The following is a 13883-nucleotide window of genomic DNA, read 5'->3' on the forward strand; positions in this document are numbered from 1 at the left end:
CGCCGAATCCCACAAGTCAAGCACGCGCTGTATGCCGATGATATTGCCACAGTTTAGATCCATGGTAAAACAGCGCGGAAAAAACACGAGGACGGAACAAACACGACAACACGAGCGCTGACTTTCAACTGACGATTTATTACGCACATGTGTACATATATAGCATTCCCGCCAAACACTAAACAGAACAAAAAACACTGCATCATCACCGAAAATCTACATATCTACAAATGCATGCTCTAAAAAGGTGATTTCGTGGTTAGCCAGTGATAATGAGGGCTTACTAATACATGCTGTACCCCCTTTGTCAATGTGATATGCCTCTACTATTTCCCTTACTATCTGATCCTTATGTTTGAAGATGACGGATGTCTGATGAAGCAATGGGGCGCACGTGTGCTCAGGTTGCCTGCAGTGAAGCGCCACATTCGAACCGGCTGCCTTGTCCAGAGAATTATGGTGCTCCCTCAGGCGTTCGTTTAGACATCTCCCAGTCTGGCCAACATACCACCCACCGCAAGAAAGGGGAATCTCATAAACAACACCCTCGATGCACTCAACCCTCCTCTCTACGTGTGCTGTGGTACAACCACCACCAATCCTCCTTCCTAGTAGGGCCTCTCGCTTCCGCTGCAAAGCTCGGCAAATGTTGCTTAATTTTCTGCGAGACGAAAATACCACATCAATTTGAAACTTTCGCCCCACTTTCTTCAGACGGTGTGAAAATGCGTGGACGTATGGGATGACAGCTATCTTCCGGCGCTTTGAGACTTCATTCGCCTGAGGAACAAGCTTATGGTCCGATTTGATTTTGGCTACCAACCTTTCGCATAAACTTCCAATAGTTGCCTCAGGAAAGCCCGCGTGCTTAAGCCTGGAAATTTGGCCTTGCACTCCTTCCTCAATAAGATGGACACACGACTTGGACAGAGCGGCGCGAACACAAGACAAGGCGATGCCTTCCTTTACCAGCTTCCTTTACAGTTTAGACACCACTCTACCGGCGCCCCCGTGCGGTCCGTCTTCGACCTTTGTTGCGCGCCGAACTTCGTCCTCTTCTGCTCGGTGCTAGGGTCGCCCGGCTGCGCTCTGCCAACTTCGCGTACCAACGGCTGAAGTTTTTGGGCCATGTTGTGACACCTGAGGGTGTCAGCCCCGACCCCGACAAGATGGCCGCTGTAGCTGCATTCCCGACTCCCACTGATAAGCGGGCTGTGCGCCTGTTTCTTGGCCTCTGCGCATATTACAGACGCTTCGTGCAAGACTTCTCCAGGCTGGCTGAGCCTCTCATACGGCTGACAAAAGACGATCAGCCTTTCGTCTGGGCACAGGAACAGGAGGACACATTCGAAAAGCTCCGCAAGCGCCTACAAACAACGCCCATTCTTGCCCATTTTGACGAGGAGGCGGACACAGAACTTCACACCGATGCCAGCAACATTGGCCTCGGTGCAGTCCTCATCCCATGGAGTTTTTTTCTTCCTCCATGCCTCATCCAGTGGCAAGATGGTGTTGAGCGCATGATTGCTTACGGCAGCCGCATGCTGTCACGGTCCGAGGCGAATTACTCAACCACTGAAAAGGAGTGTCTAGCTGTTGTGTGGGCGATAACGAAGTTCCGGCCCTACTTGTATGGTCGCCCGTTTCGGGTCGTGAGTGACCACCACTCACTGTGTTGGCTCGCGAATCTTAAAGACCCCTCGGGCCGGCTAGCTCGTTGGAGCCTTCGCTTGCAAGAATTTGATGTTGCAGTTGTCTACAAGTCGGGCAACATACACAGCGATGCACACTGCTTGTTCCGTGCTCCTATCCCGTCCAGCTCTGATGACCTCGAAGATGACCCTCTATTTATTGGTGCTCTGACCACGTCCGCCCTCGCTCAACAACAGAGGGACGACACGGAATTGCGGCCACTCATCGATTATCTTGAGGATTAGTAAAGCTTTTTGACGGGCTAGTTGGTACATATTCATATTTGAAAGGGTGTGCGCTAAAAAGACGTACACAGGAAAAAAGATAGAGACGACAGGAAAGAAGCGCAAAATCTCGTCTCTATCTTTTTTCCTGTGTACGTCTTTTTAGCGCACACCCTTTCAATTATCTTGAGGGCACCGCCTCGTTACCACCTCGTCTATTCGCGCGTGGCTTGTAGTCGTTTTGCTTGCGGGATGGCGTCCTCTACAAACGAAATTACGGCCCGACGGACTCTGGTTACCTGCTCGTAGTTCCAACCGCGCTCCGCACTGACGTTTTGCAGGCATGCCACGACGAGCTTCCTTCCGGCCACCTCGGTTTTTCTCGAACGATGGCACGAGTTCGTCACCGTTATTACTGGCCCAGGCTTTCTGCGGCTGTCAAGCATTATGTACGCACTTGCCGCCAGTGTCCACGTCGGAAGAAACCACCTTTCAAGCCGACTGGCTTGCTCCAACCCATTGCTCCGCCGAGAATTCCTTTCCACCAAGTCGGCATGGACTTACTGGGCCCATTTCCCACGTCATCATTGGGTAACCGGAATATTGCGGTTGCCACCGACTACCTCACCCGGTATTGTGAGACGAAAGCCCTTCCCCGCGGCACTGCTGCTGAAATTGCTGACTTTTTCATTATCAGCATAGTCCTCCGCCATGGCGCCCCTTATGTTGTTTTAACTGACCGAGGCACAGCGTTCACGTCCACGCTTACTCAGGAAGTTATGCGGCTCGGTGGCACAAGTAATCGTAAGACCACAGCTTACCATCCTCAAACCAACGGCCTAAACGAGCGCCTCAATAAGACTATCGCTGATATGATTTCTATGTACGTCGACGATGACCATAAGAACTGGGACGAAATACTTCCGTACGTCACGTTTGCCTACTGCCCTTCAAGAGACGACGGGGTTCACGCCATTTCGTTTGGTACACGGTCGTGAAGTCGCGACTATGTTGGACACGATGTTGTTGCCCGATATTGCGCACCCATCCGTTGCCGACGCTGATGCATTCGTTCGCCATGCAGAGGCTGCCCGCCGGCTGGCTCGGCAACGAACCTGCGTGCGGCAAGAAGTCGATGCTCACCGCTATAACCTTCGTCATCGCGAAGTCATTTTCCAGCCTGGCGATGAAGTGTGGGTTTGGAGCCCCATCCGTCTGCGCGGTCTCTCCGAGAAGTTTTTGCGCCGTTACTTCGGCCGCTACGAGGTACTCCGCAAACTCAGCGACGTTACGTATGAAGTGCGCCCGCAAGGGAGTGTTCGTTCTTCAAGACGCCCGCCGACATCCGAAATTGTGCACGTCGCAAGACTCAAGCTATACCATGCCCGCTAGGACAACTCTCACCACGTTCAGCGCCTGGGACTCTGTTCACGCACACACGTGGCTCCCCCTCACTTTCAGGCATCGAGTCGATGCCTTTCCAGAGGGGAGGGGCAATGCCACAGTTTCGACACCACTCTACCGGCGCCCCCGTGCGGTCTGTCTTCGACCTTTGTCGCGCGCCGGACTTCGTCCTCTTCTGCTCGGTGCTAGGGTCGCCCGGCTGCGCTCTGCCCAGTGTGCTCGCCAGGTACTGTTCTACCAGGGATAGAACGTTCTACCGGCGTCCGTGACAATATTATTTGAACCTACCCGCCGTGGTGGCTCAGTGGTTACGGCGCTCGGCTGCTGGCCCGAAAGACGCAGGTTCGATCCCAGCCGCGGCGGATGAATTTCGAGAGAGGCGAAATTCTAGAGGCCCGTGTACTGTGCGATGTCAGTGCACGTTAAAGAACCCCAGGTGGTCACAAATTCCGGAGCCCTTCACTACAGCGTCCCTCATAGCCTGAGTTACCTTGTAACGTTAAACCCCAATAAATTTATTTATTTATTTAGCAAATACTGCCGGCCTATGTTACAGGCCTTAGGCAGGAGTGGGGTACAAACATATTGATAAAAATGACAAGTACATTGCAAAAGAAGCAGATAGGGAAAAGAGCAAAAACCAGAACATACAGCATAAAATCGATTACAAAGACACAGAACATATGATGACATCGAACCTGGCAGCAAACGAAGGCATCGGACTTGGCCCAAAACAGGGATACATAAGAGCCCTATACATCCTTCAGAGCTTGTAAAAATAAATTCACCGATTCGCAATTGACAACATCAGCAGGTAAACCATTCCACTTAATGATAGTATGGGGAAAGAACGAATACTTAAAAACATTAGTTTTGCATGAAAACGCCGCAACTTTCTTAGTATGGTAAGAGCGTGTAGGGTGTCTAGATGTATGGTCAGCTAAAATTCCTTCCTCTATTGTTAGTTTATTGTGATAATACAGGTAGGATAACTTTAGTGTAAAAGTAGCTTGGTTTGGGCTAGTTGGTAACAGTTAGAAAACATAGCGCAAAAAGGACACGGACGACACAGAAGTGGACAGGACAGGCGCTAACTTGCAACTTTATTTTTCGAAAAGTCACCACGTCTAATATATAGGAGCCGATCACCACCATCAAACGATGAGCATGCGCAAAGAAGAGCACAATCAGGATTACAGCGTGTGAAAAAATAAGCAAAAAATACGATAAAATAACAAAATGAAAGCACGGTGCCGGAGGAACACTTTTCTTCTTTTTTCTTTCAGTGTTCCCCCGGCACCGTGCTTTCATTTTGTTATTTTATCGTAATTTTTTGCTTACTTTTTCACACGCTGTAATCCTGATTGTGCTCTTCTTTGCGCATGCTCATCGCTTGATGGTGGTGATCGGCTCCTATATATTAGACGTGGTGGCTTTTCGAAAAATAAAGTTGCAAGTTAGCGCCGGTCCTGTCCACTTCTGTGTCATCCGTGTCCTTTTTGCGCTATGTTTTCTAATAACTTTAGCTTTTCACGATGACGACGCATGGCCAGGTGTTCAAGTCCTGCGGTTTGCAGTAGGGCTGTTGGGGAAATATTCGAACTGTAACAGTTAAAGATAAACCTAGCAGCTTTGCGTTGGACATTTTCTATTTTAAGTTTGTTACTTTCGGTCCAGGGATCCCAAACTGCCGCAGCATATTCCAACATTGGCCGAACAAATGTTTTATAAGCTAAAAGCTTTATTTCTTGTGTGGATTGTGCCAGCGTTCTTCTCAAGTAGTGCAGTTGTCTTTCATTTACTAAATCATTTCATTATTGGAACCAATACGGGCACCAAGCCACAGGTAGAAGAGGCACTAAAAAAGGCTGCAAACACAGTCTGTTCATGCGCCACCAGCATGGGGCTAAAGTGCTCCCCAACGAAGTACAAATTCCTTGCACTGGAGATCATATCATGCGCTGGATGCGATCACTGCACAAACATTAATGCGAGGAATCTCCTAAACTTCAACCTTGCACGAAATGAAGTCGGCAAAGTGGACAGCCTCAAGATCCTTGGCCTCACCTTCCACAAAGATGGTGGAGGTCAATATGCGCTCAAGGCCATTTGGGCCAGAAGTAAACAAGTATCAGGACTGATCAGAAGAAGTAAACATAGAGAAAGTAAGGCGCAAGTTCTATGCCGCATAGTGCAAGCCTTCATGATAAGCCGCATTACATACTCTCCACCCTACAATAACCTCAAGGCAAGAGAGGTAGAATCGGTTAATGCTACCATTCTAACTGACTCCAAAGCAGTTCTAGGGCTTCACAGTCACGGCGAAACAGAAAAGCTACTCGGAATAGGCATATACTACACACTGGAAGAGCAGATAAAGGCGCATAAGGAAGCACAAATATTGATGCTCTCAGCCTCCACTGCAGGCCGTATGGTACTATACAGGTAAGGAATAGAGCCGGTGTACGACTCTAGCAGCAGGGAGATGCTGCCGATCGCAGTCAGTGAGCACATCAAAATCCTACCCCTCCCAAAAACATGACAGTGGAAACGCATGCAGCTAGCAGGCAAACCGTGCTCAAATAATCGAAGACCAATGCAGTAGCGACGCAGCTGCAGTCTATGACGACGCGTCCAGAGCAAAGAAAGACAAATACTTCATCATCGTGACGCGAGCGACAGAAGTCCAGCCCAGGTTCTTTGCCGCAGCGACACTCACTTCAGCAACAGAAGTCGAAGAAGTAGCCATTGCCTTAGCTCTGAGGGACGACAGCGTAGGCACAATAGTTAGTGACTCTAAGATTGCGACACAAAATTACAACAAAGGCCCGATTTGCTCTGCAGCCGCAGGACTAATCAAACACAGCCAAAGAATAAGCCGCATAGAAATTATTTGGGTCCCTGCACACAAGGCAAATGCGGGAAACGAGAAGGCGAACCGATATGCCCGAGCTCTAGCAAACCGGGAGGGATCGGGGAGTGTCTCGGAGTCCCACATCAACGAACCTTTCACTTATCGGGAAATTATCAATCAACTCCCAGAGGCGCGGAAACTTAACACTGCACCTCACCCGGACGTTACCAGATAACAGGCCAGAAACCTACGCAGAGCCCAAATTGGGACAGTCATGACCCCCATTCTTCTGTCTAAAATTACCACACAACCAATCGATCCTCACTGCTTACACTGCGGTAACATAGCAACAGCCGAACACGTACTATGGGGCTGTCAGGAAAATGCACCTCCAAAAGAAATTCTACCGGCTCCCTCCCGGGAGGCCTAGCTTAGGCTCCTGAGGGAGCCGGACAGAAACACGCAAGACAACCTTTCGGACTGGGTAGGAAAGGTGGCCCTCTGCTAGCAGGCGATTAATCCCACCCCACTGACATTTTAAATCAATGAAGTTTCTCCAATCCAACCCAACCTCCAATGGGAACAGGAGGCTAGCGGCAGGCATCTTGTTCTGAGGCGCAGCCTTGAATTGTTGAATGGGCGCTCGCGCTGACTGGTGTTGGTGTAGACACACATGCCGGTCTTGCAGCCAACCTGTCAGGATAAACACAGCAAGGTCTGCACTTACCGTCGAGGGCGGGCAGAGGTAGTTCGCCGCCGGCGCCCATGGGTCAGGAGGATCTGGCAGACTGCGACATGAAAGAAAGCGAGTTATCGTGAATACGCTGCGAATGCATCGCATGCCGACGTGGTGACTAGAGCTAAAAAGCCACAGTTACAGAAAGAGACACCAGGACACACGCTAGACTTGCAATTGATATTTATTACGAGACGGGAGTATTTATACCCTCGCTCAGCTGGTGGCACTTATCAGCTGCAGGCGCGTCAAGTGATGATGAAAGAGAACAGCAGCAAACGCACAGCCCAATGTGAATGCCGAGGTCAAAGTTACACGCGAAGGCGAGTAAACCTGATAAATTATAAAAACAGAACTGAAAAAAAAAACAATAACAATGAAGAGACCTGTGTTATGAAGGAAGCCAGCAACATCTAAAATCCGGGCAGAATAAAAGATAAACGGCTGGAGAGGGGGAGAAAAAAGTTTATTGCCATAGAATGTCGGGATTGAGGGCAGGCGGGCTTGGTGTTGCCCCAGGTGGGGGCGACTTTCAGGCCCGCCCATGAAGCGAGTGCCATTTGGATGGTCTTGTCTGGCCTTCTGAGGAGTTGGTTCAATCCCTCCTCGGAGGAAGCTGGCTGTAAGTTTCGATGGGGCGGGTTTTCCTAGCAACCCCAGAGGATGTGCGCCTGGGTGGCGATTTCTCCGTGGTTACAATTTTGGCAGGCGGGGTCGTATTCCCAGTCTGTGATAAGTGAAAGTCTAGAATGGCTAAGGATCGAGTGCGTCTGCAACCTGCGGAACAAGGTGGCTTGCGCTTGATTTAAGTCGAGGTAGGGATGCGGTAATGGGCGTCTTGTCTTTCTGTGGAGGTTGGTGATTTCGGCAAATGCCTGGGCAGCCTCGGCAAGAGCATACGTATAGATCCGTGGGGCCGGCCGCCCTGTTGGTTAGTCCTCGGGCATCAGTAATCGGGCGACCCCTTCGTTTTCAGCGTTTCCCGCATGGGCCGGTACCTAGACCACGTTTATCTTATGGTCGGTAGTGCAGCCGCGACGAATGCGTGCGGCAGGGTTGCAGATAAAACCTGCCGAGTAATTTTGGATCGCTCTTTTGGTGTCGCATAGGGCTGTGCACGTACATGGATCACCGATGACCAGCGTGATGGTGGTTTCTCCCCCCCCCCCCCCCCCCCCCCCTGTGGGAGAGTGAGCTCGTACTGTGGCGGTGGTGACGAGAGTGCATTGTGGCGTGGTTGCACAAGCCACGTATTTGTTTGCATTTTGCCGTGCAGCGTCCACGTATATTGCGTGCTCGTCGGCAAGGTATGTGGCATCTAGTCCTTGGGCTTTCAGCTGGCGGTGCTTATCATGGCAGTCAGGTAGCATGTTTTTGGGGATTAACTTCATGACAAGGCGGCTATGGAAACCTATCGGAATGGGAGCCGTGAGGTGGACGTTGCCTATGGGGTTGATGCTGAGACGGTCAAGTATGAGCCGGCCGTGTTTGGTGCGGGAGAAGCGACGGATTTGGGCAGTATTGTGTTCCTCTGTGACTTCTGTGAGCGTGTTGTAGATGCCGAGTTGAAGGAGATGCTTTGTGCTGGCGTAATGGGGTAGCCCCTATGCCACTTTCTACGCTGAACGTATAATGCTTTTCACAGCTTCCTCGTCCTTCCCGCGAAGGCGATAGCAGAGGTAGGAGAATACTACCGTGCTAATGAGGAAAACTTGCGTGAGCAGAGGTCGTCCTGCAGGAATTCTTGAGGTTTCATGATCAAAACAAAGGGCAGCATTTGTGCTAGCGACACTTCGGTATCCCTCGGTCAAAATGAAGTGTCCTTTCTTGACCGTTTTTGGTGATGCGACTTTTCAGCCCTGCATTTCTAGCGGTTGTCTGTTGTTTGTTTAGGTAGGTTGTTAATTTTGTTATTGGTTTTGTTTTTGTTTTTCCTTTTTGCTGTTTTTTCGGGTTCTGACTGATTTTGCTTCACATGTTTGACTGTGCTTTGGCTACGATTGTCATTTGTTTCTTACTTTTATTTTTGATGTTTGATTTCTGACTGCTTTTGCTTCCCATGTATGACTCTGCTTTTGCTACGATTGTTTGACACTGCTTTTGCTAAGAGATGGCTCCTCTTATGTCTTTTATCAGAATCTGTTAGTTTATCTGCAGGGGTTAAAGGTTTGTCGTCTGTTTTTCCTGACGTTGCTGCTTCTTTTCCACGTGTTGGGTTCAGAGTGATAATGCGATGAGTCTCATGCTTGAGCTGTATGTTTAAATATGCCACCTTTCCGTATAATAAACAGTTTGTAGTGTGCGCATATGGTGTCTCTTTCTTGTTAGTGTCCTTGTTGTGCCAGCGTTCATTTCATCATGCACCAACTCACCGCTCAGGCCATTCTTCTGAATGTCTTCCAGATTCGACTTGCTCGATCACATTACTCAATTCAATCTCGGGAGAGTTTGCCTCTTCATTAACACTTAGTGGGCACGGGAACGGGAAGAGTGGGCACGGGAACGTTGCAAGAAGCATGGCTCCGGATTTCCGCTTTGCTCCGATGCAGGTTACGCTGACGCTCTTCTTCACCTGGCTGATACCGGAATCGCTATCTCCCTCATGCCCTTCAGCTCAGATGCTACCTACGCCACTGCCTGACAGTGGCCCCGGCAACATATCTTTCATCCCTGCGCACCCGGTGGAATCACTCGCCTTCGGCTGTTCAACCCCATCGACAACTGCATCATCGCCCGCAAGGAATTTAAGCTGCGGCCTCTCCGTCCTCGGATTCAGTGGGCACGGGAACGTTGCAAGAAGCATGGCTCCTGATTTCCGCTTTGATCCGATGCAGGTGTGTACGTTTTCCTGGTACGCTAAAAAGAGCGACGACATCTGCATGCTGCTGTTCCCGTGCCCAGGGGGGCTGTGTGAAACTGTGTGTGATTGCTTTTCTATGGCTTTTCTACTCTTGTGTTCCGGCGACATAGAAACGAACCCCGGCCCCACCACACGATCTGAATCCCTATCAGATATTGAATCGCTCCCTGTAGACCCTGCAGAACAGATGACCGTAATTTTTCAACTGCTCAAAGATGTTCACGCCCGCTCATTACAAAGTTCGAAGGCGCAAACTGAGCTGACAGCAGATATTAAATCCATTAAGGCTGGGCAGAAAAGCATCGAAACAAAAATAACTAATGTTCAGAAGCGTTTAAATGAACTGGAAGAGAAAGGGAAGTTCTTGACACCTTCAGCCATGAGTTTGCAGGCATGCAAGAATCTATCGAAAGCTTAACTTCACAAAATCGCTTCTTACAAAAACGCCTAGATGATATGGAGGACAGATCACGCCGAGATAATTTGATTTTTCATGGACTGACAGATTCATCGGAAACTTGGCAAGAAACAGAAAGCACACTGACCAATGCACTAACGAAGGTACTTGACTCGTTACCAAACGACCCATTCCAGCGTGTTCATCGTTTAGGCATCTTTTCCGCTAACAAATGCAGACCCATCATTGCCAAATTTACTATCTACAAAGTGAAAGAGTGAATCCTACCTCATCGTAATGATTTAAAGGAACACAAAATATCAATAAGCGAAGATTTCTCACCCGCTACTCGAACTGCGAGACGGAAACTAACCGAATTTGGAATCGGCTATCCGGGATCACCCAAATCTCGCCTTCGCTACAATAAGCTACTCATACGCGGCAAATGCTTCATGTACAATCCATCCAACGACACAGTTGATGAAATCGAGCTGTCATCCGAACACGTGCCCCAAGGATCAGACGCTTCGCCACTTGTTGCGTCCTAGGGGCGCGAGAAGGGCAGTGGTCATTCATCACCATCTGATGTTACGATTCTTTACACTAACATCAGAAGTATCTTGAACAAGAAAACACCTCTTTCATCGGCTATCGACACCTGTTCTGCACATATCATCGCACTTACTGAAACGTGGCTATCACATCACATCCGCGATAACGAAATCTTTCACAACGCACACCGCTTCACAATACATCGCAATGACCGAACTATTCAGCGGGGAGGCGGCGTACTCCTTGCTATTTCGAAAGACATACCGTCATCATGCATCTACACTAATAGCGTCTTGGCAACTGTATGGGCATCAGTTACTTTACACCATCAGAAAATAATATTCGGCGTATGCTATCGCCCTCCTTCTTCTTTGCGCTCGTTTATTAACGAGCTTCACGACGAACTTAACATAATACACACTAGATTTCAATCGGCTTCCTTGTTTTTGCTAGGTGATTTTAACCTTCCCAATATATCTTGGGATACCCAGCCTCCCACCCTTTCTCAATTTTCATCCGATGCCAGTGATTTTCTAGATTTATGCTCCGTTTTTTCATTTACCCAATTAGTCACTAATGCTACCAGAATCTCTGTCAACACTGCCAACACTTTAGATTTGATCCTAACCAATCGAGCCGACTTTGCTTCCGCCATCACCTATTTACCTAATATAAGCGATCACTATTTGCTTGTTTTGAGCATTAACGCTGCCTGTCCTAAACCTGCAAGAAAGAAAAAGACCATACTAGATTATATCAGAGCAGACTTCGATGCCATTAACAATGAATTATCAGTGTTTTCTGAAAACTTCCTGAAAAACTTTGACGATCGCTCTGTGCAAACTAACTGGGATATGTTCACGGCCAAAGTTCACGAACTAACTCAGAAATATATTCCAAGACGCACCATCACTTCTAATCCTCAAGCCCCATGGTACACCGCCCATATAAGACGCCTATCTAACAGAAAAAAGCGCCCATATCGTACAGCGAGGCTATCACCGTGTAACACACACTGGGACACATACAAGACTGCCGCTGATGCCTATACTACTGCACTTAAGCATGCAAAAGATAACTTCCTTTCCAACACGTTACCATCCATGCTATCTACTAACATTAAAAAATTTTGGCGCGTCATCAACCCACATACCGAAGAATCTATTAACTTAACTGACGTGTCAGGGGACCCTATTCCGGCTCATTTATACGCATCAGAACTTAACAAAACCTTTATTCAGAACTTCTCGCGCACATCAAACAGCACACATCCCGTTCCACTCCGGTATAATTACCCTTCTATGCCTCAAATTTTCATCGATACCTCTGGCGTTGCTAAACTTATTGATGCCCTAAAACTTCATTCATCGCCCGGTTTTGACTGCATTCATGCTAAATTTTTAAAAAATACAATTGCCTCTAGTTCCTTAATACTAACAAAGATTTTTCAGCAGACTCTCGATAATTCCATTCTGCCAACACAATGGAAAGTCGGGAAGGTGGTTCCATTATTCAAATCAGGAAATCGAACCTCCCCTACAAATTATCGCCCCATCTCGCTTACTAGTACTTGTTGCAAACTATTAGAACACGTCATTTTCACTAACCTTGTGAACTTTCTCGAGTGTAATTCCTTTTTTACACCCGCACAGCACGGCTTTCGGAAGTCATTTTCTTGCGAGACCCAACTTACCAGCTCCACTATCAAACTTCATCATATTTTAGATCGCGCATCAGAAGCTGACTGCATTTTCCTTGATTATTCTAAGGCATTCGACAAGGTATGTCACCGCTTATTATTTTTAAAGCTAACCCAACTGAATATCGGCTACAGCGTTCTGAAATGGATTGAATACTTTCTTCTTAACCGATCGCAGTTCGTTTCCGCTAATAATTTTAACTCACCTTTCAGCGATGTTTACTCGGGCGTGCCACAAGGCTCCGTGCTCGGACCCCTTTTATTTCTTATTTACATCAACGACCTCCCTTCCATTGTATCATCTAACATTCTTTTGTTTGCTGACGACTGTGTTGTTTTCCGCGAAATAAAATCCCCCGACGATGCTAACCTTCTTCAGCGTGATATCTCTAACATTTCTCTTTGGTGTAATGAATGGCTTATGGAACTTAACACTAATAAGTGCAAAATTATGCGAATATCAAGAAGTGCCAACGCTCCGCCTGTGTACTACCTAAATAACGTTCCCTTAGAAGCGGTTACTTCATATAAATACCTGGGTGTTCATATTTCTGCTGACCTTAACTGGAAGCGCCATATTCAGTACATTGCTAACAAAGCTAACCGCATGTTGGGCTATGTCCGCCGTAACTTTTCCAAAACTCCGTCTTCCTTAAAATTATTGCTTTATAAAACACTAATACGTCCTAATCTGGAATACGCCGCCGCCATATGAGATCCCCATCATGATAAACTGATAACTTTGCTTGAGCTAGTTCAAAATAACGCTGCTCGTTTTATCCTGTCCAACTTTAACCGTACCGCAAGTGTAACAAGCATGAAAGCTAATCTTTCTTTGCCTCTTTTAGCATCCCGCCGGCAGACAATTCGTTTGAGCCTCTTTCATAAACTATACCATCATCCCATGCTACATGATGCCCTCATTTCCTCCCCCAGATACGTGTCAAACCGCATTGATCATCGTCACAAAGTTGGCATTGAAACGTGTAACACTGTAACTTCATTTCAGTCTTTCTTGCCTTGTACATCACGCGAATGGAACCGCCTTCCCGCAGATATCGTCGACTTAAGTGATAACCAGCATTTTCGTTCTGCCCTAGCTAACATTGTATAACAGGAATATAATCTTTGTTTTGTATCATGCATTGCATCTGTTTATGTATCTTCATGTTTTGTAACCACTCCCCTCTTTAATGCATTTGGCCTTGAGGGTTCAATAAATGAAATGAAAAACAAATAAAACAAGACAAAAGAACAACAAGCCGAAAACTATATACAGATTGAGAGGACATATTGTGTTGTGTTGTCTTCGTCTACCCTTGTCCCTGGTTTTTAGCGTTACTACTATGTCCTCTCAATTCAAACACCAACTAGCCCAGCTTACTGCCTTAAATATACACAGATGACTGCCCCGAAGATAGACCTGATGAAACGAGCCTCCGGTTGCCCCAAAACAACCTATTTT

At 47.7% G+C, this 13883-nt stretch overlaps 2 protein-coding genes across 2 annotated transcripts in view; one reads left to right on the forward strand and one right to left on the reverse strand.

Moving 5' to 3' along the window:
• Positions 1-13883, reverse strand: part of LOC149367686 (uncharacterized) — a 139114-nt gene that overhangs the window by 108813 nt on the left and 16418 nt on the right. The window contains exon 2 of the mRNA XM_089567394.1: positions 6902-6962. Within this exon, the coding sequence (XP_089423520.1) occupies positions 6902-6941 (40 nt within the window). The 5' untranslated portion in view covers positions 6942-6962. The remainder of the gene's footprint in view (positions 1-6901; positions 6963-13883) is intronic.
• On the forward strand, positions 9427-10120 carry LOC149367688 (uncharacterized). Its single transcript, XM_089575299.1, has 2 exons — positions 9427-9937; positions 9976-10120. The coding sequence occupies exons 1-2, from the start codon at positions 9427-9429 to the stop codon at positions 10026-10028; spliced, it is 564 nt and encodes a 187-aa protein (XP_089431425.1). The 3' UTR covers positions 10029-10120.

Source organism: Amblyomma mixtum, chromosome 1 (assembly GCF_055824585.1).
Source record: "Amblyomma mixtum isolate Tamu chromosome 1, ASM5582458v1, whole genome shotgun sequence".
Taxonomy (NCBI): domain Eukaryota; kingdom Metazoa; phylum Arthropoda; class Arachnida; order Ixodida; family Ixodidae; genus Amblyomma; species Amblyomma mixtum.

Excerpts from the sequence above, each read along its gene's own strand:
- LOC149367688 (XM_089575299.1), top strand. The coding sequence starts at position 9,427 with ATGGCTCCGGATTTCCGCTTTGCTCCGATGCAGGTTACGCTGACGCTC. Across the intron at positions 9,938-9,975 it reads ATCAGATATTGAATCGCTCC|CTGCTCAAAGATGTTCACGC; the intron begins CTGTAGACCCTG and ends GTAATTTTTCAA.